Source organism: Priapulus caudatus, unplaced genomic scaffold (assembly GCF_000485595.1).
Source record: "Priapulus caudatus unplaced genomic scaffold, Priapulus_caudatus-5.0.1 Scaffold40, whole genome shotgun sequence".
NCBI lineage: Eukaryota > Metazoa > Priapulida > Priapulimorpha > Priapulimorphida > Priapulidae > Priapulus > Priapulus caudatus.
This window is the reverse complement of record NW_014577101.1, coordinates 1-25764: the sequence shown is the minus strand read 5'-3', so window position 1 is coordinate 25764 and position 25764 is coordinate 1. Positions and strand designations below refer to the sequence as shown.

Genomic DNA, 25764 nt, shown 5'->3' with positions numbered 1-25764 from the left:
GAGAGATGGAGCGAGAGAGAGAGTGAAAGAGCGAGAAAGAAGGAGAGACAGAGAGAGAGAGAGAGAGAGAAGAGAGAGAGAGAGAGAGAGAGAGACAGAGAGAGGGGGAGCGAGAGAGACGTAGATCGGCATTGTGCCCAGAATGCGAGCTTCCAAAAAACATGGGTTGCACGTGGGAACGGGTCGTTGAAGAGTTAAGGATGGAAACAAAGTTTAGGGGTGGTGTCATCATGAAAAGGGTATTGGGTCACGTGGGGAGAAACCGGTTGGAGGAGGGTCGTTCATGAGATAAGAGGGAATTTTGGAGCTCGAAGTTTAGGGATGGAATCATTGAGTAGGTTGAGTAGGACACTAGATGTTTGGTGATGGTCGTGGTGGTGGTGGTGGGGTGGGGTGGGGTGGGGGGGGGGTCCTAGAATGATATAAACGCCATAGGCTCGTTAGAAGTTTGTGAAGGGCCATGGAGCACTAGAACTAAATATCTGTGGAATATTGGGCCGCTAGAAGTATGGAGGAGATAGGGGCTTTACACCCTTATTGAGTGTCTGGGGTGGTCAACGTAGAATGGTGATAGCTGGTCACTATAAAGGTGTCGAGAGTGGGTTAATCACTATGGAAAATGTGGTACCCTGGAATAGAGCGTAAACTGGTGTAACCTTACTGTGGGAAAAATGAGGCAGTTCGTTATTTATATTATCACGAGGGTTGCGTGTGTGTTATTGTTCAGAGAAATCGTCTGGTACAATGCAGAATTCGGTTTGCTCATGTGCACGTGTGTGAGATTCTAAGCTATGCAAGATGAAAAATCGTATGACACACGCACTGAGTGTGCTCGCATTCTAGGACCAGAGCTGATCATACGTGCGTACCCCAAGCTACGCTTTGAGGTTTGTTGCACGTGATGGCAAACGCTTGTGCTATGATATTTGCCGTGTGTGCGTGCAATTAGCGAGTTCACAGGCACTTGAAGCGTTTCAACTGTAAACACACGCCGCCGCCATTGCGCGCACACTGACACATAAATATAATATATGAATATATAATATATTGAAACGCTTCAAGTGCCTGTGAGCGAGTTGCTCTCTCATAACCAACATGCTTGTGTGAAATGGTGGCGGTGTGCAGTAACATGCTTGGGAAGCGGATCCTTTTGTGTTGCGTGTTTAGACGTTGAATGTAAGTGAAGTTATCTTAAGCCCGGCGCATAAGTGAGTAATTTTACTCAAGTAAAATGATGCATGCGTCAAAATACTCACGCGAAATATTTCCAGCATCTGCCGCACACGTGAGTAAAATTACTCAAGGTATAAGTGGTAATGTAGATCACGTGACTGTGCTCAGCCAATACTGGGTGCAGTCATCTTTAAAATGATTTAAACGCATGCGCTATGAGTACCAGTGTTGAGTAAATTTACGCAGCTAGCGCGCACACGTTGAGTATTTTGACGCATCAGTCAAAAATTATCAAACATGTTTGATATTGAGTTTCTTGATGCATGCGTCAGAAAACTCAACGAAAATCCGGCGCACACGTGAATATTTTGACGCATGAGTCAAAAATTATCAAACATGTTTGATATTGAGTTTCTTGATGCATGCGTCAGAAAACTCAACGAAAATCTGGCGCACACGTGAGTATTTTGACGCATGTATCATTTTACTTGAGTAAAATTACTCACGTGTGCGCCGGGCTTTAGATAGCATGTGCGGTTTCATTACTGGTGGAACGTGAACGTATCTCCGCATAGACTGTCACAGTCAGTTCCAGTAGTAATTATGCAGGAACGTATCTTGGGCGCTAAAAGTGAGCCATTATTGTTACTGTTTTTGTCAATTGTCTGAGCATTTCAAATTCGTTCATATTGCATTACAAATTATACGATACTCTGGTATAAGAGCCAGGCTATCGAAACAGCTCTGTGCGTCTGTAAAGCTCACGATAGCATGTGGTTTGACGTGACCAGGAGTGCATAAAAAATAAATTTTTATTATCTTCATTCACTCTTAACATAACGTAACAATCGGGTTATTAGAGTCTTAACTATATAGGTTGGATCGAGAGATCCCACAATACTAAATGTTCTGGCTATAAAGCTATAATAGTACCAGGAGTGAATACTAATAGATCTATTATTATTCACTCCGAATAGTACGGTCAATCCTGTGTTTGCAGCCACTTATACAGAATGGCTACTTAGCCATAAAGGGCGCGTTTGGCGTTTTGCTTGAGTGGCAGTTATATAGTGAGGCCACCTTAGAACAGCCACCTGACCATAAAGGCTGTTATGCTTTTCTATTGGGTGGCCGTTGCGTACAGGGTTGATCGTCTACTGTCGTGTAGCATTATAGGTTCTTGGTGGAATCTATTTAGTGCCGGATGCCTGCTTGCTAGTAGCATTGTGTATGAGTCTAATCATAGTATCTGATGACCTTGGAAACCTATATCAATATTCCAGGAAGGTTGTCTGACGAAATTGTATAATTATAGTTGAATAATCACGTTTCTGATGTAATACAACGTAGTTGCACATGCTAGATTAACACGTGCAAATGTTACGCGTGACCGGTACACTTATCTAATGCCGCGTAGGCCTAGTTCGTGCGCGCGCGTGTGGTCATTACAATGTGCATTGTGCAATGTGCATCACAGACTTTTTATTTGTAGTCGGTGAATCACATTTTCACAGCATATTACTGCGGATAGCATTCACTATATTGTTGTGCGTAGGATGCCTCGTGCGCAGGCAGGCAATGAAATACAATACATACAATGCAATCCAGCATCTCTTTAGGAAAACGACCCAATTCCTATTCACTTTGCTGTGAAAGTGCGTTATGGATAGCATTGTCGGCATTATAACTTGTCTCACCATCCGGCTCAGGGAAATAATATTCAGGCTACATTGCATAGAATATTCCTATGGCCAACGCCATGTATGGGCTATTCTTTTTTCTTCTGTCGAGTGCGGTACCGTCATATTGCCATATATGTTCACTGTTTAATGAGGTGACATTGTAAACCATAATCTCCTAATATAGCGATGGAGATACCAATTCGACCGATTCAACTATTTGACCGAAAGTTGGCAGTGTAGACGTAAAAGTTGAGCGCTCAACTAGTTGAGAGATTAGAACATGTTATAATTTTGCAATTTTTGGTCAGCGAGTTGATCAACTGTTTGCTATGCAGCCACTCAGATAATAGCAATCAGGAGGTGTGTCCCTCCACCCAGGAGGAGATTATTTGCGCGCGCGTTTTTGCTATCGGCGGCACACAGGCTACACCTGACGCGAATTAATACATGCAAAAATGCGTATCCACGTCGCCCCGCGCGCACACAGCGTGTGAAATGTTGAAACGTTTGCCGACTCGCGGTCGATAATGTAAATACTTTAAACATCTGATAGAAAGGTTGATAGAATGTTGAAAAGTTGATGAGCTCCTCGCCTCATGACTATGGCAGGAAATCCTGAAACAATAAAAGCTTGCTTTCCTTAAAGTAGCAAAAGCTAATAATACATTTATATATATAATGTAATTTAGCTCCTGAAAATATGTAATTTAACTCAGTACATAATTATGTTGAGGAACTCTGCTTAGCATTGTCGTAGTCGTAATTGTTACCATATCATTATCGTAAATTAACCCCGCTAATTGGTTTAGACCTTTTACGGATAACCCCGTTTATCGGTAGCTGTTGCATTTCGTTGGTTTGTACCTAATGTTTGTGCAGTGCATATCAATATAATTAACTGACTAATCGCATGGAAAGGTCGTGTTATCATATCAGGAGTAAGATAATATAGGTCCTATAGATATAGATCCTATATATCGGATATAGCGGATATCGGATATATCGATACATCGGATATAGATCCTATATTATCTTACTCCTGATCATATCATGTCAGTAATCTATCCGTAATGAGATTTCATGTATTATTTGTGTAGAATATTGTCATTGCGTTTGCAGCTAGTCGTTTTCCACTAGTTGCTATCGCGATTATGTAAACGTATTTTTTCAGCATTGTGTTGTAACTGAACAACTTGTTATGCGTAACATTACGCATAAAAAATACGCCGAATTGGTATATATATATATATATATATCACATATATGCGTTAGATATTGCAGTTATACCAGCTATAGTCTATACTACACATTACAGTAATATGGTATTGTACTTTGTATAGCACGCGGTTGTGAGGGGCATAGCACTGCACCATCTCAGCTGCTTCTGGGCAGGTGTCTCATATATGTGATGTGGCTGTTTGCTTAAAACTCTGCTTTTGCTGATATCTCAGCTGTCACCTAACTGTGGCTGGTTGTGTTCTCAGTAGAGTCAATCAATCTAAGTATCTGATGACACTCTCTGATACTCTTCAAATGCCAATACCTTAGCTGTTCCCTAACTATGCACCACCCTATGCCTGGTTGTTTTCTTGCTATCGGTCAAGCCATGTACCGGAGAACGCTCGATACGCATCTATATGTGCAGATCCAGCCCAACTCTGTCGCTTTCTTACCTTTTTGCTTACCAGTAAATACTTCACCCTCAGTGAGAGCGAATGAAGCCATGTCTCAGATTCCCAAACGGCACTGCGTGCTGGCCTATTCCCCATTGACCCGCTTCTAGCTGAATGCTCAGTGCAGTTGTCTCGTAACATCTGCATCAGTGAGTAGATCCTTGCAGCATGCTCGTTGCTACAGATCTGTGATGGCATGATCGTTTTCCTTGTTTGCTTATATACATTTACTTTGGATGCTGGCCGGAAATAGTAGGATTTTTGAGGTTCCAATAGAGGATGCAGGTGGCAAAAGTTTAAGCGATTTCACTTGCCCTGTAGGGCACGTTGCAGGGCAGTGAAGGGCCATGCTTGTTGAGAGAAAACGTCACGAGATGTAACAGAGCTTAGCTTTTTGGTGCTGTCATGCCGATCTAGCTCTACCCGTGTAGCTCTTCGCTCCCTCTACAGGAGCCCCCCATATATGCGGAGAGAAGGGATACACGGGTAGAGCTACTATGCGGCACGTCAGTGAAGCCAAACATTTGCTTCATTCCCTCAGTCTTCCTGCTAGTCAGTAACCCAGTACAGACGTGTACCGTAGTGGCTGCGTTATTCTCTACGTCCGTATCTCTTTTCTTGCTGTTTCATGCAGTCCACCGGCGTACTGGGTCTCTCTCCAGTTGCCGGAAGAACGCAGGTGAGTGAGGCTTGGGACGTTGTTATCTTGACACCCGTCCAGAGGCAGTGGGATGTGGAATCGCCATGTGTAACCGTGGCGATTTCATGACGTGTATCTGCGTACGAAACAACACCGGCTACATGCGACGACGCATGCTTTCGTTTCTCGCGAAACTTCCGAAACCTTTTTTCACATCGATGCTGTTTCCTGGTAGCATCCGCCCCCTACCAGGGTGGATGGGGGTGGGTCACATAGATAACGAAGAGAGAGAAGGCGGGGATCCGATGCGTACAATACGATACGGTATGGCGTGGCAGGGATCGATAAAATGTAGCGAAGAGGCCCGACAGGGTTCAGCAGGTAGCGAGGTGTCCCGGCGGGGGTACCACGTGTAGCGAGGAGACCCGGCGGGGGTTACCCATGTATAGCGAGGAGACCCGGCGGGGGTTACCACGTGTAGCGAGGAGACCCGGCGGTGGGTACCCACGTAGCGAGGAGACCCGGCGGGGGGTACCCACGTAGCGAGGAGACCCGGCGGGGGTACCCACGTAGTGAGGAGACCCGGCGGGGGGTACCCACGTAGCGAGGAGTCCCGGCGGGGGTACCACGTGTAGCGAGGAGACCCGGCGGTGGGTACCCACGTAGTGAGGAGACCCGGCGGGGTACCTACCGTGTAGCGAAGGAGAGCCCGGCGGTGGGTACCAACTGTAGCGAGTGTCCCGGCGGGGGTACCGAACGTGTAGCGTAGGGAGACCCGGCTGAGTTCCCGCACGTAGCGAGGCAGTCCTGGACGGTGGTTTACCAACGTGTAGCGAGGAGAACCAGCGCGGCGCGTACCCACGTTAGCGAGGAGACAGCCGGCAGAGCGGGTGACCCACGTAGCGACGACCCGGCGGGGGTACCCCGTAAGCGAGGAAGACCTGGCGGTGGGTACCCACGTAAGCGATGAGTACGCGCGGGCGTGTTACCACGTCTAGCGATGGAGACCCAGCGGGGGTTTACGCCACCTGTAGTCGATGGAGACCCCGCGGGGGTACCACGTTGTGCGAGGCAGACCCGGCGGTGGGGTACGCCACGTAGTCGACGAGGATCCGCGGCGGGGGTTACGCACCGTTAGCGAGGATGACCCGGTCGGGGGTACCCCACGTAGCGAGGAGACAGCGGCGGTGGGTACACCTCACGTCTAGCGAGAAGACCCGGCGGGGGTATAACCGCAACGTAAGCGAGGAGACAGCACGGCGGTGTACCCACTGTACGAGGAGTCCTGCAGGCGGGGGTACCCACGTCTAGCGAGAGAGCCCCGTCGGGGTACTCCACGTATGCGAGGAAACTACCGGCGGGTGTACCGCCACGTATGCAAAGGAAGACCCGGGTGGGGGGTTGACCCACGTAGCGGAGGAAGTACCCGCGGGGGTAAGTACACCACGTAAGCGAGGAGTCGCGCGGCGGGGTTCCTCCCACCGGTAGCGAGGAGAAGCGGCGGTGTGTACAAACGTAGGCGAGGATCCCGGCGAGGGTTACCAACGTGGTAGCGAGGTTAGAACCAGCGGCGTACCCGACGTAAGCGAGGAAAAAGCGGCGGTGGTTAACCCCACGTAAGCGAGGAGAGACCCCACGGTGGTAATCCCACGTAGCGAGGAGACCCAGTCAGGTGTACGCCCACGGTAGCGAGAGTTCCAGCAGGGGTTGTTACCCCACGGTAGCGAGTAACCCAGCGGTGTAACCCAACAGTAGCGAGGAGTCCCAGCAGGGGTTTACGCACGTACAGCCCGATGAGAAGCGGTGGTGGTACTCACGTAGCGAGGAGTCCCGGTGGGAGTACCACGTAGTGAGCGACGTCCCGGTGGGTTGTACCTCCACGTAGCGCGAGGATGACCGCAGCGGGTACCCACGTAGCGAGGATAGACCCAGCGGGCTGGTACCACGTCTAAGCGAGGAGACACGCGGGGAGTTACCCAGTAGTGTAGCGAGGCAGACCCGGCTGAGGTACGCCACGTAGGCCGAGGAGTCCCCGGGGGGGGTTACCAGCCTGTATGCGAGGAGACCCGGCCGGGGTTAAGCGCACCGTGTTGCGAGGTAGACCCGGCGGTGGTGATTGGAACGATGACGCTACAGCTGTCAGCTGTTGTTCATGGTTGTTCATTGTTGTCATTGTTGTTCTTCTCTACAGCGACCCGTCCAGTCAGTCTGTTCAGTACGATAGGTGATCAGTGGGTCGTGTCGAGCGCGCCCGACGATCTTCTTGTGCTGGAGAGAGAACCTGATGGGAGTGCATTCCAATGAGAGCGAGAGGGGGGGGGAGAACAAGGAGAGGTGAGAGAGAGTGGAGAGAGAGAAAGAGAGAGAGAGGACTGTAGAGAGAATAAAGTGAGAGTGAGGAGAGAGAGAGAGAGAAGAGAGAGAGAAGAGAGAGGAGAGAGGAGAGAGGAGATGAGAGAGAGAACTGTAGTTACTTGTTAGTAGTCGCTGTAGAATAAGTGAGAGAGGGGGGGTGAGTAGAGAAAGAGAGAGAAGAGATCGAGCGAGAAGAGACTTGAGAGAGAGAGAGGATAGCCCATGGTGAGGCATCATGAGAGGGAGACAGGGGGAGAAAAACGAGAGAGAGGGAGAAGACGTGAAGAGAATTAAGAGAGAGAGAATGAGAGAGAAGCCCAATGGTGAGTGGATTCATGAGAGCGAGATGGGGCAGAAAAAACGAGAGAGAGAGAGAGAGAAACTGGAGGAGAGCCTGAGAGAGGGGACTGAGAGAATAAGAGAGAGTGCAGTGAGAGAAAAGAGAAACTGTAGTTACTGTTAGGTAGTCGCATGAGTCTTTGTTTTTAGCTTTGTTACTGCTCCTATTTCCATGACATATGTAAGCAAGAACCGTCTCTATGGTAGGCAATAGAACTCTGTGGTTTTGCTACGTTACAAAACCGAGTGAGGAAACCGAGAGAAATTAGAGAGCAAAAAAATGAAAAACAAAAACCAAGAAATTCTATGAAGGGGAATAGTCAACTGGGTTAGTTTGTCATAATGCTATATAATATAATAATATATATAATATATATATATATATAGATATCTATATTATAGAGCGTTGTAACATATGTATGTTCGACTTGGCTAAAATGTCGTCAATGGAACGTTGCAGGCAATTGACCCAGAAGCTGGAGGCCGTGGCGATCCACGGCCGCTGAGGACCCTGCACACCTCACTGTCGCTGAAGGCAGGTTCTGACGTCTTCCGTCGAGCGGATGGTGAAGCTCTGCGGACAATGCGCAGAGCAGCGCGATCCCACCTACACGGAGCTGCCTGATCAACACACCCCGCGTGCCGCCCGTCTCTCACCCACAGTCTGTCATGTAAGTACTTTCTCTCTTCTATTCGCTGCTCCCCGTCTCCACTCGGCCCACAGGTCCTGTCATAGTAAGCTACTTCTCTCTCTATGCCCTTGGCTTTCTCGTCTCCTCTCCACACGTCTGTCATGTAAGTACTTCTCTTCTCTAATTGCTGCTCTCCCGTCTCTCTCCACAGGTCTGTCAGTAAGTAACTCTCTCTCTATTTGCTGCCCCTCGTCTCCTCTCCACAGCTGTCAATGTAATGTACTTTGTCTCTCTATTGCGCTCAATCCGCGTGCCTCCTCCACAGGTCTGTCTATGTAAGTACTTCCTCTCTATTGCTGCTCTCCCGTCTCTCTCGCCACGGTCTGTCATGTAAGACTTTCTCTCCTCTAATTGCTGCTCTCTCGGTCTCCTCTCCCACAGCTGTCATGTAGAGTACTTCCCTCCTATTGCTGACTCCCGTCTCCTCTCCACCAGGTCTGTCATGTAAGTACTTCTCTTCTCATTGCGCTCTCTACCGTCTGGCCTCTCCCACAGTCTGTCATGTAAGTACTTCTGGCTCTCCTATTGCTGCTCTCTCGTCTCCTCTCCCACCAGGTTCTCATGTAAGTCACTTCTCTCTTATTGCCTGCTCTCTCGTCCTCCTCTTCCACAGGTCTGTCATGTAAGTATTCTCTCTCTTAAGTTTGGCTGCGTGCCGTCCTCCTCTCCCCACAGTCTTGTCATGTAAGTACTTCTCTCTCTATTGCGCTCTCCCGGGCTCCCTCCACAGTCTGTCAGTAAGTACTTCTCCTCTATGCGCTCTCGCCGCTCCCTCTCCGCACAGGTCTGTCATAGTAATACTTCTTCTCTCTATTGCTGCTCTCCCGTCTCCTCTCCCACAGTCTGTCATGTAGACTTCTCTCTCATTGCTGCTCTCTCGCTCCTCTCTCACAGGTTTCATGAAGTACTTCTCTCTCATATTGCGCCTCCTTCGTCTCTCTCCCCCCAGGTCTGTCATGTAAGTACTGTCTCTCTCTATTGCGCTCTCGATCCCGTCTGTCCTCTCCCACAGGTCTCTCATGTAAGTACTCTCTCTCGTATGCTGCTCTCCCGTCTCCTCTCCACAGTCTTGTCATGTAAGTACTTCTCTTCTCTATTGCTGCTCCTCCCGCGGATGCGCGTCTTCTCTCCCACAGGTCTGTCATGTAAGTACTCTCTCTCGATTGGTGCCCGTCGTCTCCCTCCCACAGGTCTGTCATTAAGTACTAGTCTCTCTCTACTCCTGCTCTACGTCCTCCTCTCCAACTAGGTCTGTCATGTAAGTACTTTCCTCTCTCATGCTAGCTCTCTCGTCTCCAATCTCCCGACAGGTACTGTCAGTAAGTGACTTGCTCTCTCTATTGCTGCTCTCCACCGCCGTCTCCTCTCCCACAGGTCTGTCATGTTAAGTACTTCTCATCTCTGATTGCTGCTCTCTACGCCCTCTCCCACAGAGTCTGTCATGTAAGTACTGACTTCTCTCTCTATTGCGCTACTCCGTCTCGCCTCCCCACCAGGTCTGTCGCATGTAAGTACTTCTCTCTGCTATTGCTGCTCTACGTCTCCTCCCCACAGTTCTGTCATGTAAGTCTATCTCTCTCTATGTGCTCCCCGTCTCTCCCACAGTTCCTGTTCATGTAAGACTTCTCTCTCTAATGCTGCTCTCTCGTCTCCTCCCCAAACAGGTCTGTCATGTAAGTACTTCTCTCTCTATTGCGCTCTTCCGTCTCCTCTCTCCACACGGTCTAGTCATGTGAAGTACTTCCTCTCTATTTCTGCCTCTCGTCCTCCTCTCTCTCTAGGTCGTCACTGGTAATACTGTCTCCTCTATTGGCTGCTCTCTTCGCTGCCTCTCTTCACAGGGTCTGTTCCATGTAAGTACTTCTCTCTCTATTTGCGCTCTCTCGTCTGCCTCTCCACAGGTCTGTGCAGTAGTACTTCTCGGTCCTATTGCTGCCTCCGTCTCGCTCTCGCCACAGTCTGTCAAATGAATACTTCTCTCTCGTATTGCTGCTCTCCCCCTCCCCTCTCCCCAAGAGGTCTGTCAGTGTAAGTACTTCTCTCTCTATTGCTGGCTCTTCCTCGTCTCCTGTCTCCACACGGTGTGTCATGTAAGTACTTCTCTCGTCTATTGCTGCCTGCTCGTCTGCTCTCCGTGCTCGCCAACAGGTCTGTCATGTAAGTACTTCTCTCTCTATTGTTGCTCTCTCGTCTCCTCTCCCACAGGTCTGTCATGTAAGTACTTCTCTCTCTATTGCTGCTCTCTCGTCTCCTCTCTCACAGGTCTGTCATGTAAGTACTTCTCTCTCTATTGTTGCTCTCTCGTCTCCTCTCCCACAGGTCTGTCATGTAAGTACTTCTCTTTCGGTCGGTGCTCTCTCGTCTCCTCTCCCATAGGGCTGTCATGTAAGTACTTCTCTCTCTATTGTTGCTCTCTCGTCTCCTCTCCCACAGGTCTGTCATGTAAGTACTTCTCTTTCGGTCGCTGCTCTCCCGTCTCCTCTCCCACAGGTCTGTCGTGTAAGTACTTCTCTTTCTATTGCTGCTCTCTCGTGTCCTCTTCCGCAGGGCTGTCATGTAAGTACTTCTCTTTCGGTCGGTGCTCTATCATCTACTCTCACATTGGTCTGTCGTGTACGTATCTCTCTCTCTCTCTTTCTCTCTCTCTCTCTCTCTTTCTCTCTATCTCTATCTCTCTCTCTCTCTCCCTAACGCTGCTCTCTCATCTGCTCCCACGTGGCTGTCATGTAAGTACCTCTGTCTCTCTATTGCTGCTCTCCCATTTCCTCTCCCACAGTTTTGTCGTAAGTCAGTAGGACTTTTCCTCCCCAGGCATCATTATTATTTGTATTATTATTATTGTTATTATTATTCATGCTCTGTCTATAGTAGTAACCAATGTTTCTTTCCTGCTGCACAGGCGTGTCTAGTGGCATGACCAGTGGCATGTCCAGTACCGGAGCCACGAGTCCCGGACCACATGGACACAGTGTCAACCCCTACGTGTTCATGGACAAGCTCGCAAAGATCATTGGTGTTGACACCCCACATTCTTCGTGATTAACGTGGATACCTGTCACTATAGCAATGACCCTAACCATAGCTGTCACTATGGCATTGACCCTAACCATAGCTGTCACTATGGCAATGACCCTAACCATAGCTGTCACTATGGCAATGACCATAACCATAGTTGTTAGCCTGTCATTATGGCAATGACCCTAATCGTAGCTGTCACTATGGCAATGACCCTAACCATAGCTGTCACTATGGCAATGACCCTAACCATAGCTGTCACTATGGCAATGACCCTAACCATAGCTGTCACTATGGCAATGACCCTAATCATAACTGTCACTATGGCATTGACCCTAACCATAGCTGTCACTATTGAAATGACACTACAGATAGCTGTCACTATTGAAATGACACTACAGATAGCTGTCACTATTGTAATGACACTACAGATAGCTGTCACTATTGAAATGACACTACAGATAGCTGTCACTATTGAAATGACACTACAGATAGCTGTCACTATTGTAATGACACTACAGATAGCTGTCACTATTGAAATGACCCTAATCATAACTGTCACTATGGCAATGACCCTAACCATAGCTGTCACTATTGTAATGACACTACAGATAGCTGTCACTATTGAAATGACCCTAAAGATAGCTGTCACTATTGTAATGACACTACAGATAGCTGTCACTATTGTAATGACACTACAGATAGCTGTCACTATTGTAATGACACTACAGATAGCTGTCACTATGGAAATGACCTTGAACATAGCTGTCACTATGGCAATGACCACAACCATAGCTGTCACTATGGCAATGACCCTAACCATAGCTGTCACTATGGCAATGACCCTAACTATAGATGTCACTATGGCAATGACCCTAATCATAGCTGTCACTATTGAAATGACCCTAACCATAGCTGTCAATATTGAAATGACACTACAGATAGCTGTCACTATTGAAATGACACTACAGATAGCTGTCACTATTGAAATGACACTACAGATAGCTGTCACTATTGTAATGACACTACAGATAGCTGTCACTATTGTAATGACACTACAGATAGCTGTCACTATTGTAATGACACTACAGATAGCTGTCACTATTGTAATGACACTACAGATAGCTGTCACTATGGAAATGACCTTGACCATAGCTGTCACTATGGCAATGACCCTAACCATAGCTGTCACTATGGCACTGACCCTAACCATAGCTGTCACTATGGCAATGACCCTAACCATAGATGTCACTATGGCAATTACCTTAATCATAGCTGTCACTATTGAAATGACCCTAACCATAGCTGTCACTATTGAAATGACACTACAGATAGCTGTCACTATTGAAACGACCCTACAGATAGCTGTCACAAGAGATCACGTTAAACGTAGCTACTGTTAGTATAGTGTCTACCGCATAGGTATTTGTCATTTATCGTCAGCCATGAATATCTACTGTAGCATTATAGTTCGACCAATGCACAGACTGACCGCTAGAATTTAGTGACGATGTTGTTGTTGTTGTTGTTGTTGTGAAACGTTGAATCAACACACAGAGAGACTAACGAGTCTAATGCGCTCACTATGTCACTATTGCATGACCTAAGCTTTAGTGTTAGGAGACACGGGTCAGTTAGTCAGATACATATACGGTAACTCTACGATATATATGATTAGTGACCATTATTTTCATGTGCGAAAGGTTATGTCTAAAACCAATATCACGTACTAAAATGTTTTTGACAACGACACCCTGAATCGTTATTATTATCAGGATGAATGTGTAATTTGTTTTAATTCGCTCCTTTTATCGTTCAAGCCATGTGATAAAGCTTCGTGGCGTGGTAGGGAGTGAGAGACCATGGATGAGGATGAAATTTTAATCTGTTGCTGATTTCACAATTTATGTTAGTGTCAAATGCGTTCATGTGAAGAGTGTACTACTGGTGTACTGCGAAAGGTCTTCAGCATCTTCAGCGATGGCCTTGTAGATGTAAAAGTATATTTCTAAATTTGCATAACCCATTTTTGTCTGCTACTTGTAATTATATGAATTGTATTATGTTTATTGGGCAGCTGATCTTCGCAAAATTAGCTATCAGTTTTCCAGGTGGCATTGAATGAAATCGACCTTGTGCCAAGTAATGCTTTGATAGTGTTTTGTTTTGCTCCAATTTACTGCAATTAATTCAAGTGTTAACTAATGTAAATGTGTATATTACACTACATCGTTATAGACAAGTGCAGATACTATGCTGTATTTTACTGAATATTGACCACTGTATGTCAATTTGTTATTTCGTGAAGTTAAAAAATACATGCTTTGATAAAGCAATTGGATTTGTATCATGTTTTTGTGTGGAGATAATGTGTATCATGTCAGCAGGATCGTCAAGTGCTATTGATTCGATGCTTAGCTGTAGATCCAGGAAACAGGTCACAATACGCACCCACCCACCCACGCACGCACGCACCCACCCACCCACGCACGCACGCACGCATAAGATACGTAAGCACAAGGAGCTCAATCCGGCCTTTCCTCGATACGTGTTTTTGTGTGTGCGTGTGGAGGGGGGGGGGGAGATTGACATCTGAGGTAGGGCACGTCGTACTTCGTCCGTCGTACGTCGTTCGTCACGAAATCACTCGCAGTAGTTGATTTCGTAACTAAATGACTTTGTAGACTTGATTTCGTTACGAAATCAATGATTTCGTAACGAAATCAGTCATGCGACACTTGGCGCCCCATATATTTCAGCCGAATCTTTTTCATCCCCCGCGGCACAAAATGTAAATTTACGCCTATAATACACGCGTACACACGCCCACAAAGACTAACACATCCAGTAACTATAGAGCACTTAGAGAGCGCAGACCTCCGCCAAGGCAGCTGAATTCTCTCACTGTGGAAACGCGTATTATAGTCGTATAATCATATTGTGTGCTTGTGCGTTGTGCTTTGGGAGGGGGGGGGGCATGAAAAAGTTGACGCTGAAAACCAGCCATTTGCCTGGCTAACTTTTCACCGCGCTAACGAGGTCGTAGCCTCATAGGCGATACCATTTGGGAGAGAGGGATCACTTATTATCGCGAGAATATAACCTCATAAGATATAGATTAAAGTACAATATAAATAGATAGAAATATCAGATATAGATAGATAGAAATAGATAGAATATCAGATATATTGAATGAAAAGGTATTAATTATTGGTATTTTCTTGGTTTTTCGTGATGATTGATTCTATATGGTACATTATTACTGCTATAGGTATTCAGTACATGGTTCCCACAAAAGTGTGCATTATTTTTTCAAAGACTTGGACCTATTTCCAAGGACTTTCAATGGCTGTGGGGACCCTGTTAAATATGTAATGGTATAAATAATGCATAAAATGTGTTTTGTTAAGTGCGTGACCAAAATAACAGTTTTACTTTTCCTTGACCCACTAAGAATGCCTACACCGTGCATAATCGACATTTTGTCATGAAAATTGATTAAGTACTACCAATGCATTTTCTTTGTTACGAGTTAGTATATCGTGGGGCTGTGCTAGCTGATTAAAGATATAAAGTGTAAAACAACGACAATATTTCTTCTTGGTAAATATCACATATATTCGTGAATCGAATACATTACGGAGATTAACACTGGCATACCTTGGACACTGGGTGCTTTTGCAGGAACTATTCTTAGGGGATTGTGGAAATGATCGCGCTGCTTCTGCAAACCCCTCTCTCCTCCACCACCAAGTATACACAACATGGACAACATCTCACGACAGTACATACACACATAATCATAATTAATTATAGCCAGAAGATATCTAGCTACATAGCTTGATTTTTTAAATATTAGATTACAAGTTTAACACATATACCTATATAATACAACATGTACGTGTGCGCGCAGGCGTGCTGATTCCTCTACAAGCAACAATAAAATGTGCTAAATAAAATCATATAATGCATTCATACAGCAAAATATTAGAAGTCCTACATGATAGAGATATCTAATCAATATCTCTACTTCCTGATGAGGCGCGGACAAGACTTGAACATGTTTGACCGTCACAGGTATTTTGGTCTAACGAGTCACGTGAGCTTCACAATCTTTGGCCAAACTTCTGGTACTTTTACCAGAATACAGGATCGAATTATGGCTAAATTCCCCCCCCCCAAAAAAAAACAATATCTGACTGACTGAATGTACGGTCTAATTTATTCCAGAATAAACTTAATTTAAGCAAATTTTGATTCACCGGGGAGAACTACAAACATAGAAAGGCGTCGCACGTTTTTCAACATATTATAATCACTAATATTTCACAGGGCAAACGTATTGTATGTGCCACGTTTATAAGGTGCACGGAAACACACCGGACATCTAATATACGTGTATCACTTTATAAACAAACAATAGATCACCATCGCATTCACAAATAGTCCAATACAACATCGATCTACAATTAGAGTCTAAATAGGTTCATAATATTCTGGCCTGAACCTGGACAACAACGACAAACCACGGGAAGAGAAGTCACCGATAAGTCATTTGAACTTGCGATGACACAGTTCAACAAGCACAGGTAATAGATATTGGGTAGAAAATGTTAATGAAGCATGAAGCTTACTGGCCTTATCAATGAGCTGGCTTTAGCATTGCCATGCAGTTCATAGATTCAGAACTGCAATCCAAGTAAATGAATGTATAATTTTTTCGGTGACAATATACCTAGCCTAGCAGCAGAAGTTTAATGAAAAATATACCCAAATATTTCCCAGTTAAAAAATATACATAAATTAACAATGCATAAATATTACATGTCAATATCTATATATACATATCATAATCCTATATGAACAGGTTAATTATGGTGTGCTTACTAAAAATGATTAAACACAATTCATTAAAATCTCTACAACAAGAGCCGCAGAGCGTCTGGGCTCATCTGAGGTCTGTTGTTACGGTAATAAACGTAACATTTCAGTCGTGCGTAGTGACACCTTTGTTAGGCGCAGATATGCAGATACGCAGTTGCGCATCTTTTTCAGCAAACATTTTTTTTATTGCAGAGAGAGAGAGCGAGAGAGAGGAGAGAGAGGGGAGCGAGAGAGAGAAAAAGAGAGAGAGAGAGAGAGAGAGAGAGAGAAAGCAAGTGAGAGGAGAGAGAGGGAGAGAGTCAGTCAGACTAAATTGTTTATAAACAAATAACACCCACGTGGCGCGCTACTGTATCAGTTATGTATCATCAAAATGTACATTCCGATTTCGCCGCGCGGCGTCCAAACTTTCGACGAAGATGGCGGGCAGAGGTAAGGCAGACGCACGTATAACGTACAGATTTCGTCAATGTCAGGGAGGATCAACACATTTCGACTGACAGTCAACCATCTGCAGCGTCCACAAGCCAGCATGCTCCACCATATCCCGACATTGCACACTATTGTAACGTCGACGGAGAGAGCCATGCCAAGGACAGTACAAAACTGGCAAATTTTGGTAGTTGGCCAACCTTTCATTGGTAGGTTTGACGATTCAATTCTGCAATTGCTTATCTCAAGATTGATTAAACTGAAGTTAAGAAAGTAATTCTTTCTGCACTTTTGAGCGCAATATACATTTGACCTATCCTGCCGGGACAGTCTTCTCACTCACTCACAAAGGAATGTTCTCCCTTCTTTTACACCTCTTGACCTTTGACCTTTGACCCTCACCTTTGACATCCCAACTCGTTTTCGGATTACCCCCCACGTCACGACTTTCGAATCCGTACGTTGAGCCGTTTAGATTTATGCCCAACTGGTGACGGACGCACGGCCGGACGAACAGCCGGACGAACGCACGCTCATGCGATTCTACAAGCTGCATCTGACTATGTCAGATGAGCTAAAAATTGATACCTCGTCAATGCAATCAATAGGACGACTATCATATTCTACACTGTTATGATATTCATAGGCAAAGATGTCAAACAAAGCCTAATAGTCCCATTTTACGCATTTTCTTTGTGCATTTATAGGGTTAAATGTGTCACACCACTATTGGAAAATAACACGCATGCGTGCACGCACGCACACACACACACACACACAGTTCAACTAATTATACATAGACACTGTGCCTTAAAACTTAGCTAAGGTAATTAAAAAATAACAACTATGTATTGATAAGCATAACAAATAATGCATGAGCATAAGGGCCAAATTGACTAAACAAGAGAAACATCTACATCCTGTATTGTACGCATATAACAATTTCCCGTCATATTCCTGCTATCACAGGGCATCGTATGAGTATCGTGTTCTGCTGACCTCTATATATATTTAAAGCAATATATCTACATATATCAACAATTACAGCCAGCAGTTATCGTACACAAGCTGAAGCAGGTAACACATTTTCTAAGGTGAGGTGTGGCAGCCAATAACTGGGCTTAACACAAGACTACTACTACAACCATTACTACTACTAATAATAATAACAACAATAACACTACAACCACTACGGCTATACCTCTCCCTCTACCTCTTCCCCTAGCACTATCACTACCACTACGGCTACCCCTCCCTCTGCCTCTACCCCTAGCGCTATCACTACTGCTACTGCTACGTACCACTCCCTCTACATCTACCCATAGCATTATCACTCACGCTACTGCTTCCCTCTACCTCTACCTCTAGGCCTAGCATTACCACTACGACTACCACTACGACTACCACAACTACTTCTACTACTACCTATACTACTACCATCACAACCATAAAGCCGTCAAACTTACAATCTGAAAATTTCAAGGTTGTGCACGTATATATATTTGCCCATTCACATTAGCAGCACATAAAAATGCTCGGATCGTGAACATTTAGAGGTTATTCCCAGGAAGTATAACTTTCTGGCCAATAATTATGAACAGCAATTATTATTTTTCAGTCCTCACCTCCCTCCAGAGATGGTACAGCTGTATTTCATCCATGATAATGAAGTGAGGTGCTCGCCATTTATACAAAACGTGCCTAGACATGCTTTTTGAAGAGGGATTTCATCAGGTACTATGAGATTCGTTTACTGTTCAAAATATTATATATATATATATATATATATATAGGTTTTACTGCGATTTGTTACAACTTATATGCAGGGGACTAAACCTTTAACTACTATAGGATAAACACAGAGGAAAAATTCCCGTAAAATTCAGTGAGGCCAACTTGACACACAGCTCACTCCTTACACGCTTCACAGAGCAATATAGTTAACAACTCTCGCCCAACACAACTTGTGCATTAACACGGTTAAAGGCAAACCACTTATATACACATCATCCTGATATTGTGATAAATAATGACAATATGTCTGGCATATTTGGTTAATAGAATGGATAATTCTCCACTGAGAATGCTCCCACAAGGATTTTTTGAATCTTCCCGATATACATACAACAGGACAGCCTCAAAACAGCCTCCTGGTTGCAATCTGCGAATAGCCGAAGACTAACACATCCAGTAACCAGAGCACTTGGAGAGCGCAGACCTCCGCCAAGGCAGCTGAATTCTCTCACTGTGAAAAATTTAATTAATTAAATAATTGATTGGATCCGGATCACCACCAAAATGTAATCAATTCCAAGATACCCCATTTCTGACCTATCCTGAAAATTCTATTAATTAATTAATGAATTGGATCCGGATCACCACCAAAATCTAATCAATTCTAAGTTAGCCCATTTGTGACCTATCCTGAAAATTTTATGACAATCCGTCCATAACTTTTTTAGTTAGGCTGTACACAAAGAACGGTGTTACAAACCCACAAACGAACAAACACACGCCGGTGAAAACATAACCTCCTGCCAACCCCTTGGCGGAGGTAATAAACGTTTTGCAGCCAACAACGATTAGACACTTAGATGCTTTTCCTAATTTTCTGTACTTGCAGTGCAAAATCTACGCGTTGATTAGCCACTGTCCTGATAATACTCGTCTCCGCCACTAGAGAGCTCTGACGTTCTCCTGTAGGTCGACATCGCTTGCCATCTGCGTCTAACGACTGTGAGGACAGCAGCTAGCGCCCCCAACAGAACCGCTGTTCCAACACAGGCGCCGACGAGCACCGGCATGTTGTCTGAAAAATGTCGTTAACAATCCCACTCTTAGCCACGACCGATTACATACGAGTAAACAGCAGGTGACAGCATTCCTTCATTGTCAATTGATGTTGCAGAAGTAGCATTGTCGATTTATTTTGTGATAAATTATTAAAGTGACCCTATAAATCGTCATCAAGCACAGATGTCTACTGCCTTGAGGCTCTTCCCAATTTCTATTATATGCGACTGCTCCTCATCATTTTGTTCACAACTCGATACACGTGCTTAATAATGGCCCTTTAAACCTTCGTCCATAACTAACGGAGTGTGAATGGGCAATAGGTACGACCTCACCTTTTTAGTACAATCTGCTGCGAGTGTGCAGTGAGGAAATGGGGCCTCGGCTTTCAAACACCTACTTAAGCATGGACAGTCTCTAACTGTGGCCTTTCTCACACGTACACAAGCAAGAGCAGGCAGTCCATAATGGTGGCCTTAAGCATGTTCATGTTTCTGCACCTGCAAATGATTAATAAGTAACAGTGGACTCACCCTTCTCACTGCCAAGACTAGTTGCCACAGACTGATCCTTTTCCACTTCCACCAGCGAATTATTATCCAAGTAACGTGATGCGTTTCCGGCACTCAGGTTGATATCACCTGCAATAGAGAGAACACACTGACATGGGCCCAGTTAATGTATGTACCTAATCCACACTGAGAAACACATGATCACACTTCCATGCATGTCGACCAACACAACACAAAGAACCTTGAAGTTCAGTCTCAAATACTGTCGATAATTAACTATATAATACACAGAATACAGGCAATGTAAGTTAGATATATGCTTGTTCATCACTATGTTTTTCTGGTGTTACGGTACACAAACCACAATGCATATCAAGCTGGACTGCAATAATGATATGCAATGTTTGCAGTGGTCTAGAAAGGTGTGTATGTTTAAAAGAAACATGACCACTATAAGTAAGATTCGTGAAACCAATAATGTATTAATAAGAAAAGCTGTCTTAATGAATTAAAACAAATTGATTAATCAATGCAAGATAGTAAACAAGGGGAGATGATGTGTGTGGATGTTAGAACAACATCAGAACAGTACTGATGTCAGAATGGCAGGATTGTGTGGGAGAGAAATGTAGTTGTGTTTAGTTTAAAAAATCCACACCACACCACACCATTTTCCATGACACTCACACACACGCACGCACATACGCACGTACGCACGCACGCACGCATGCACACACACACACACACACACACAAGTATCTCTCTGTATTACAGTAATAGCCATCGACGACCACAGATTAAAAACATGACCATACAAACAAGAAACGCTTGTTGAGCTGGGGACTAAACACACAGAGCCTCACCGTTAACTGCCTGGTCTCGCTGCTCTTTTCTCTTATCCACAGCATTGCCTTCTTCATCGCTTTCATCATCATGAACATTGTCATTATCGCTGCTGTCATCATCACTGCTGTCACTGTTACCATGGTTATCATCGCCGTTGCTGGAGTTATCCTGGCTGTCTTCATCATCGTTGGAGCCATTCTCCGAGTTGTTCGGTGTCTCCTGCTCCTCTGAAACATCATTGCCTGCTCCCTCCTCGTTTGGAGGAATATCTGACTGTGGACTAATCCCACTGTCTACGTATACTGCAGGCAGCATCCCTTCCTCCACTTCTGTGGGGCACTCGCCAATGGCAATGCGTACATCGTCTAGAATTGTGCCTTCATGTGACATCGGATTACCGAACAGCTGGTAGTTTGCCTGAACGATGACGGAGATGTAGATGACACCAGGTGTCTCCTGAAGTCTCAACGTGAGGGCGATGGTTGCCTTAATGCTCACGATCTCGATTTTTGCACCTTGAAGAAGTGAATGTAACCCTAGTTACGATGTACATAGAAGAAAGGTTGACCAACTGTGTTAACAATGTTTATGATCATGGATTCCGTTAACTGCTCAAAGATATTCATACTAGAGGTGCTTCGATAACAGCCCATTTAAAATAATAAAAATCTTCAATGCTTGCCATTCCCTTCGTACATATCCTTGTCAATTTATCGATTTCTTTATATAATTCACATTTTCACTTTCGACAAAACAAGAAGTAAATTCAACCAATCCATTTAAACGGAAGTGTTAACCTGAATTGAGTCTCAATAAATAGCATGTGTCTGAGCACCAAACAGTACACCAGTATTTTCAGCATTTTTTTAACATTATTAACTATATACCAGGTATTTGTGCAGTTTCTCCATCAGTAAAGTTGTGAGCAAAGTTGTCAACATTGGCTCCTTTAGCAGTTCCATATAATAAGACTTTCACTGGATCGCTACAGTGGTAGAGCACTATACCACTGCTGAAATTCTGTCCCTATAATCAGCAAACCTTTCTGTTACTGTCCATGTAATGTGTGATCAATAGCAATCACCATGCATGTGTCTCCATCTCACATGCAAAACAAGTTGCTACATCACAAAATGTCAAATTTGGTACTATAACTTAGTAGAATAATATTCAGGCTTAAATTTTTCAACCTATTGTGCTACATTCCTATACAAGAACTGTTCAATCTGACTTTATAGTCAGCTTGCCCCCATTTCCCCATCGTTTTTATTGTAGTCAACACTATTGTCATTTTGATGTAAAATTACAAAGTGTTCATAAATATTCTTTGCACTTGAACTTGAACTTGACTGCTAACCCTTTGACTGTCGATGGGGATTTTTGGTCCAAGCACTGCGATTGTTGTGCATACAGTATTACAGTGATACAATAAGAATATTGCGTTATGAGCACTTTACTTACCGAGCGTTCGCCTGAGCAGAACAATCCATTACAGCTTTGGTTTTCCACACATAGTGTGTCGTCTGCATCATCTTGTACAGAAAGCTGGGTAGCGAGATCATGCCATGATGTGCACTCATCAACGGTTGCTAAAGAACTGCCTGCAGGTCCTTCGAATTTAATGTTTACTTATCAACAGAATTGACAATACATCAATTTGTAAGAGTAGGTTCATTAGAAGACCATACCCAATACTATAAAGAGCTATAATGATACCTATTTTATTAGCTATTTTATGTGTTTTTAACACCTATTTTAAGGATACACTCAAGCTTTTGCATGGGTATTGCTCTAATGAAGTGTACACGTTTATTAACAATCGAATTGAATCAATCACACTTTTTATTTATAGATGAGATGTACCTCTAGATGCTCAAGATAAAAAATTCATGAAATTTCCAGCACTTAATTATGTGACAAGACAAATCTTGAAATTCCATGTAAACATGGTATTTGGGATATTTCTCAATTACCACAAAGAGTATAAAAGCAAAATTCTCACCACAAGTTAAACATCAGGATTTTTCTTTAACTTTCATATTTACCAAAATAAATAAATAATTGCCTAACATTTAGGTTGTAGGTTTGGATTGAAAATTTATGCAGATAAAGAACCATAACTCATAAAAAAGCACTTAATAACAAACCCTGATGTGCTTTGTTACAGCAATGTGTTACCATTAAAATGAGTCAACATTCAGAGTTGTAATGACAGAGAACTATCCATTTATACATCAGTTACTGCATGGCAGAAAAATCGAAATGGAGAAATCAGTATTTTTCTACTTTTCACAATGCCTGTGTGCAAAATGGGTGAACGGATGTGAAACATATACTGTCACTGTCAGTACATATCCATGATTAACTGAAACTACTAAATTGGTAAAACGTTCTCTGCACCTTGAGAAATTGTAAGAAATTACGAGGTATTATACATATATACATCGTAATTTCATGCAAAACACGCAAACGATGCGTAATGCACATGACATCACTAAGCTATGTGTCACCAAACCCGTACCTACATGTAACGCTGTGGCTATATGCCAGGCGGCCGGGCACGGTCTTCGATTTCCTAAATGCCCGGCAGTTCCTAACCCTGACCTTAACCCTTGTTTACTTGAGATAACGCTGAAAATTAAAAACTGCCAGGCATTTAGGAAATCGAAGACCGTGCCCGGCAGCCATCAGATATATGCCGGCTGCCGGGCATATGTAGCCACTCTGTACATGTAACGCTATGTAATGAGGTGCAAATGGTATTTTTGAACACGTGGCAATTTCAACTATCACTGGGAGATGGTAGCTGTGGAAGAGTTGATGCTGAATAATGCTGGCTTAGTGAATATCATGAAAATGCTGGTTGTATCATGTCTCTCATATACTCATATAAATATTCATTTGAAAGTGTACACATGGTTGCAGGAATGTTACATTACAACGTTGTGATACAACGTTGTGGCAACGTTCAGAGTAGTCTACAAAATAACGTTGCCACAACACTGTATCACAACGTTTTCACCACGTAAGAGAAACATTGTGACAACGTTGCCACAATGTTATATGGTTAGCTGGGCAGTGCATTTAAAGAGCCATATGGCTCACTACACAAGTATGTGCGCAATCAAAACGCTCTGAAAGTTCACATGCATTGTTATATGGAGAAATAATCATGTACAGAGGTGGCACCTAGTGAAGAATAAGAATGAAAATGAAAAATCAAAAAAATTTCGCATAAAATCTCGAGTGTATCCTTAAAGTTACACTAAGTTAAACATGTAATTTTATTATTGTATTTGTATGTTATGAATATGATGTAACTTTAAAATTGGATTATTATAGGGGCCTAGTATATTATTATTGTATGACCACATGTTTAGATCCGGTTGTACTACTAGTAGAAGTAACATTCATGGATCGGCATTGCCATAACTAGAAATGCGGGACGACGGAAGCTTATTTAGGCGCAAGTCCACTTTAGGCACCTTAGGTATCACGAAGTGATGCACAGATTTCTGTGTATCATCAACTGATGCACAGACTTTCCGTATATCAAGGAATGATATCACGGTAGTGATCTCAGGTATCTTAGGTATCACGAAGTGTGTTAGGGTTAGGGTTAGGTTTTTTGCATCATTCCTTGATATACGGAAAGTCTGTGCATCAGTTGATGATACACAGAAATCTGTGCATCACTTCGTGATACTTAAGGTGCCTAATGTGGATTTGCACCACTTATTTGAACCGATGTTTGACGTTGTCATTGGCATAAGACTGAGTGTGCATGTGTGAGATTATCATATCTCTATTATTCACTCCTGGAGTCCTAATAGTAATATTATTACAGTAATTGCTGTCAGTATACTGAGCTACAGTCTGAGCTAGCCCGACCAGGCTGTGTGACCAGGGGTGTGTGTAGCTACAGGGGGCCTGGGGGGGGGAGCACGTGCCCCTCCACAAATTTTCTGTGCCCCCCAGGTGCCCACCCCCCTGAAAATTCATGCTTGATAAAAAAAAAATTGAATTAAAAACAATGCCGTTAGAACAGTATAATACAAAGAAAACTTATATATTGTGCCCCCCCTTCCCAGTGCCCCCCCCCTCCCCGCTGAAAAAATCCTAGCTACGCCACTGTGTCAGTGTTAACCCGACCAGGCTGTGTGACTAACGTCAATAGTCAATAGGTATTCTAACCCTAGCAATACCGTTTCTTGGAGCTATGTCAGTGTGTGTGACTAACGTCAATATACACAAGTCTTCTATTCTTCTATCAAAGACCGTTTCTTTGAGCTACAGCCCGAGCTAAACTCTACGAGTGCTAGTGTTACGAGTACGATGCTCACCTTCTGCAGTCGTGACAGCTAGGAACAGAAACAATATACCAAATTCCACAGACATGTCCGATCAAGAACTATAATATGTTTCACTGCTACCTACTGACTAGTCTATGGGAAACTACACTTTTCTTCTCTCGTGATCAGTTATTGCCAACATCTGTCGACATTGGGAGATCGACCACGGGATGAAATGATTCAGCCAAGCTACAAATAAAACAATATTCGTTGTGCAAACTCCACGACAGAGGGCGCTCTCGCACTGGCTCAATTCAGGCAGATTCAGGGCAGCCGGCTGAAAGGGGTGGTAGGATATGTTTGTGTACTAGGCACTTCTAATTTTAACATATATTTTAAATTTAATTAGGGTCAGGGTTAGGGTTAGGGTTAGGGT

At 44.0% G+C, this 25764-nt stretch overlaps 3 protein-coding genes across 10 annotated transcripts in view; 2 read left to right on the top strand and 1 right to left on the bottom strand.

The window, feature by feature from the left end:
- LOC106819758 (inositol hexakisphosphate and diphosphoinositol-pentakisphosphate kinase 2-like) overlaps positions 1-7472 on the top strand; it is a 63014-nt gene extending 55542 nt beyond the window's left edge. Inside the window, exon 27 of the mRNA XM_014824352.1 lies at positions 7360-7472. Within this exon, the coding sequence (XP_014679838.1) occupies positions 7360-7472 (113 nt within the window). The remainder of the gene's footprint in view (positions 1-7359) is intronic.
- Positions 7473-8973: 1501 nt separating this feature from the next.
- Positions 8974-13905, top strand: LOC106820049. 8 transcript variants are annotated; one of them, XM_014824653.1, is made up of 3 exons: positions 9907-9937; positions 11454-12300; positions 12571-13905. In XM_014824653.1, exons 2-3 carry the CDS (start codon positions 11743-11745, stop codon positions 12970-12972), a joined length of 960 nt encoding a protein of 319 aa, XP_014680139.1. In that variant the 5' UTR covers positions 9907-9937; positions 11454-11742; the 3' UTR covers positions 12973-13905. The 8 variants fall into 8 exon arrangements, with proteins under 8 accessions (XP_014680123.1, XP_014680109.1, XP_014680132.1 ...); XM_014824637.1 differs by lacking the exon at positions 9907-9937 and adding an exon at positions 8974-8998 and having other exon boundaries at positions 11454-13905; XM_014824623.1 differs by lacking the exon at positions 9907-9937 and adding an exon at positions 9162-9176 and having other exon boundaries at positions 11454-13905.
- A 5472-nt stretch (positions 13906-19377) lies between these two features.
- On the bottom strand, positions 19378-25584 carry LOC106819858. Its single transcript, XM_014824434.1, has 6 exons — positions 25380-25584; positions 22498-22646; positions 21924-22062; positions 21054-21551; positions 20212-20319; positions 19378-19694 (listed from the first exon to the last, which is right to left on the bottom strand). The coding sequence occupies exons 1-6, from the start codon at positions 25432-25434 to the stop codon at positions 19528-19530; spliced, it is 1116 nt and encodes a 371-aa protein (XP_014679920.1). The 5' UTR covers positions 25435-25584; the 3' UTR covers positions 19378-19527.
- Between the last annotated feature and the right edge of the window lie 180 nt (positions 25585-25764).